The sequence below is a fragment of the Procambarus clarkii genome, chromosome 11 (genome assembly GCF_040958095.1).
Source record: "Procambarus clarkii isolate CNS0578487 chromosome 11, FALCON_Pclarkii_2.0, whole genome shotgun sequence".
NCBI classification, from domain to species: Eukaryota; Metazoa; Arthropoda; class Malacostraca; order Decapoda; family Cambaridae; genus Procambarus; species Procambarus clarkii.
The window spans coordinates 11,217,278-11,221,554 of record NC_091160.1 but is presented as its reverse complement, the minus strand read 5'-3'; the positions used below and the strand labels follow the sequence as shown (position 1 = coordinate 11,221,554).

The 4,277-nt window shown below is 54.0% G+C and overlaps 1 protein-coding gene across 1 annotated transcript; it reads right to left on the bottom strand.

Annotated features, from left to right (window-relative positions):
• Positions 1-1,347: 1,347 nt before the first annotated feature.
• Positions 1,348-1,902, bottom strand: LOC138363535 (fibropellin-1-like). The gene has a single exon (XM_069322889.1). It carries the CDS (start codon positions 1,900-1,902, stop codon positions 1,348-1,350), a length of 555 nt encoding a protein of 184 aa, XP_069178990.1.
• Between the last annotated feature and the right edge of the window lie 2,375 nt (positions 1,903-4,277).

The following is a 4,277-nucleotide window of genomic DNA, read 5'->3' as shown; positions in this document are numbered from 1 at the left end:
ACACTTGCTGAGATCTCCAGCAACACACTGGCAGAGGTCTCCAGCAACACACTGGCAGAGGACTCCAGCAACACGCTGGCAGAATTCTCCAGAAACACACTGGCAGAGGTCTCCAGCGACACACTGGCAGAGGTCTCCAGCTACACACTGGCAGAAGTCTCCAGCAACATACTGGCAGGGGTCTCCGGCAACACACTGGCAGGGGTCTCCAGCAACACACTGGCAGAGGTCTCCTGCAACATACTGGCAGGGGTCTCAAGCACAACATTGGTAAGGGTCTCCAGGAACACACTGACAGTGGTCTCCAACAACACACTTGCAGGGATCTCCATCAACACACTGGCAGGGGTCCCCAGCAAAACACTGGCAGAGGTTCCCAGCAACACACTAACATAGGTATCCAGCAACACACTGGCTGAGGTTTCCAGCGGCACACTGGCAGAAGTTTCCAGCAACATACTGGAAGGGGTCTCCAGCAACACACTGGCAGGGGTCTCCAGCAACACACTGGTAGAGGTCACTTGCAACACACTGGCAAGGGTCTCCAGCAACACACTGGCAAGGGTCTTCAGCAACACACTGGCAGAGGTCTCCAACAAGACACTGGCAGAGGTCTCCAGCAACACACTGGCAGAGATCTCCAGCAACACACTGGCAGAGGTCTCCACCAAAATGCTGGCAGTGGTCTCCAGCAACACACTGGCAGAGGTCTCCAGCAACACACTGGCAGAGGTCTCCAGCAACACACTGGCAGGGTTCTCCAGCTACACACTGGAAGAGGTCTTCATCAACACACTGGCAGAGGTCTCCAGCAACACACTGGCTGAGGTTTCCAGCAACACATTGGCAGAAGTCTCCAACAACACACTGACAGAGGTCTCCAGCACCACACTGTCAGAGATTTCCAGCAACACACTGGCAGAGGTCTCCAGCAACACGCTGACAGTAGTCTCCAGAAACACACTGGTAGAGTTTTCCAGTAACACACTGGCAGAGCTCTCCAGCAAAACACTGGCAGTGGTCTCTAAAAACACACTGGCAGAGGTCTCCAGCACCACAATGACAGAGATCTCCAGCAACACACTGGCAGAGGTCTTCAGCAACACACTGGTTGGGGTGTCCAGCACCACATTGGTAGAGGTCTCCAGGAACACACTGACACAGGTCTCCAGCAACACCCTGGCAGAGGTCTCCAGCAACACAATGGCTGTTGTCTCCAATAATACACTGGCAGAAATCTCCAGCTAAACACTGGCAGAGGTCTCCAGCAACACACTGGCAGGGGTCTCAAGCAAATGACTGGCAGAGATCTCCAGCAACACACTGGCATAGGTCTCCAGCAACACATTAGCAGAGATCTCCAACAACACACTGGCAGAGATATCCAGCAATACACTGACAGAAGTCTCCGGCAATACACATGCAGAGGTCTCCAGCAACACACTGGCAGATGTCTCCAACAACACACTGGTAGAGGTCTCTAGGAAAACACTGGCAGTGGTATCCAGCAACACACTGGCAGATATCTCCAGCAACACACTGGAAGAGATCTCTAGCAAAACACTGGCAGTGGTATCCAGCAACACACTGGCAAAGATCTCCAGCAACACACTGAAAGAGATCTCCAGCAACACACTGAGAGAGGTCTCCAGCTAAGCACTGGCCGAGGTCTCCAGCAACACACTGGCAGGGGTCTCCAGCAACACACTTGCAGAGGTCTCCAGCAACACTCTGGCAGAGGTCTCCAGCAACACGGTACGTGGCAGTGGTGTCCAGCAACACACTGGCAGAGATCTCCCGCAACACACTGGAAGAGATCTCCCGCAACACACTGGAAGAGATCTCCAGCAAAACGCTGCCAGGGGTCTCCAGCAACACACTTGCAGAGGTCTCTAGCAACATACTGGAAGAGGTCATCAGCTATACACTTGCCGAGGTTTCTAGCAACACACTGGCTGTGGTCTCCAGCAACACACTGTCAGAGGTTTCTAACAACGCACTGGCAGAGGTCTCCAGCAACACACAGGCAATGGTCTACAGCAACACATTGGCAGCGATTTCCAGCAACACACTGGCAGTGGTATACAGCAACACACTGGCAGAGGTCTCCAGCAACTCACTGGCAGAGGTCTCCAGCAACACACTGGCAGTGCTATACAGCAACACACTGGCAGAGGTAAAAGGCAACACATTGGCAAAGGTCTCCAGCAACAAACTGGCATAGGTTTCCAGCAACACACTGACAGAGCTCTCTAGCAACACACTGGCCCAGGTCACCTGAACACACTGGCTGAGGTATTTAGCAACACACTGGAAGAGGTCTCCAGCAACACACAGAGAGGTCTCCAGCTATACACTGGCCGAGGTCTCCAGCAACACACTGGCAGGGGTCACCAACAACACACTGGCAGGCGTCTCCAGCAACACGCTGGCAGGGGTCTCCAGCAACACACTGGCAGAGGTCTCCAACAACACTCCGGCAGGCGCCTCCAGCAACACACTGGAAGGGGTCTCCAGCAACACACTGGCAGAGGTCTCCAACAATACACTGGCAGAGATCACCAGCAACACACTGGTAGAGGTCTCCAGCAACACGCTGGCATTGGTCTACAGAAACACACTGGCAGAGTTTTCCAGTAACACACTGGCAGAGATCTCCAGCAAATCACTGGCAGTGGTCTCCAAAAACACACTGGCAGTGGTCTCCAGCACCACACTGACAGATATCTCCAGCAACACATTGGCAGTGGTATCCATTAACACATATGCAGAGGTCTCCACAAACACATTTGCAGAGGTCCCCAGCAACAGAATGGCAGAGTTCTGCAGCAACACACTCGTAGAGTTCTCCAGCAACACACTGGCAGGGGTTCCCAGCAAAACACTGGCAGAGGTTCCCAGCAACACACTGGCAGAGGTATCCAGCAACACACTGGCTGAGGTTTCCAGCAGCACACTGGCAGAAGTTTCCAGCAACATACTGGAAGGGGTCTCCAGCAACACACTGGCAGGGGTCTCCAGCAAAACACTGGCAGAGGTTCCCAGCAACACACTGGCAGAGGTATCCAGCAACACACTGGCTGAGGTTTCCAGCAGCACACTGGCAGAAGTTTCCAGCAACATACTGGAAGGGGTCTCCAGCAACACGCTGGCAGTGGTCTCCAGAAACACACTGGTAGAGTTTTCCAGTAACACACTGGCAGAGATCTCCAGCAAAACACTGGCAGTGGTCTCTAAAAACACACTGGCAGTGGTCTCCAGAACCACACTGACAGATATCTCCAGCAACACATTGGCAGTGGCATCCAGCAACACCTTGGCAGAGGTTTCCAGCAACACACTTGCAGAGGTCCCCAGCAACAGAATGGAATAGGTCTCCAGCAACACACTCGTAGAGTTCTCCAGCAACACACTGACAGGGGTCTCCAGCAACACACTGGCTGAGGTCTCCAGCAACACACTGATAGGGGTCTCCAGCAACACACTGGTTGAGGTCTCCAGCAACACACTGGCTGAGGTCTCCAGCAACACACTGGCCGAGGTTTCCAGCAACACACGGGCAGAAGTCTCCAGTAACACACTGAAAGAGGTCTTCAGGAATACACTTGCCGAGATCTCCAGCAACACACTGGCAGAGGTCTCTAGCAACACACTGGCAGAGGACTCCAGCAACACGCTGGCAGAAGTCTCCAGAAACACACTGGCAGAGGTCTCCAGCAACACACTGGAAGAAGTCTCCAGCAACATACTGGCTGGGGTCTCCAGCAACACACTGGCAGGGGTCTCCAGCAACACACTGGCAGAGGTCCCTAGCAACAGAATGGCAGAGGTCTCCAGCAACACACTGGCAGGGGTCTCCAGCACAACATTGGTAAGGGTCTCCAGGAACACACTGACAGTGGTCTCCAACATCACACTTGCAGGGATCTCCATCAACACACTGGCAGGGGTCCCCAGCAAAACACTGACAGAGGTTCCCAGCAACACACTGGCAGAGGTATCCAGCAACACACTGGCTGAGGTTTCCAGCAGCACACTGGCAGAAGTTTCCAGCAAAATACTGGAAGGGGTCTCCAGCAACACACTGGCAGGGGTCTCCAGCAAAACACTGGCAGAGGTCTCCACCAACACGCTGGCAGTGGTCTCCAGCAACACACTGGCAGAGGTCTCCAGCAACACACTGGCAGAGGTCTCCAGCAACACACTGACAGGGGTCTCCAGCAACACACTGGCAGGGGTCTCCAGCAACACACCGGAAGAGGTCTTCATCAACACAC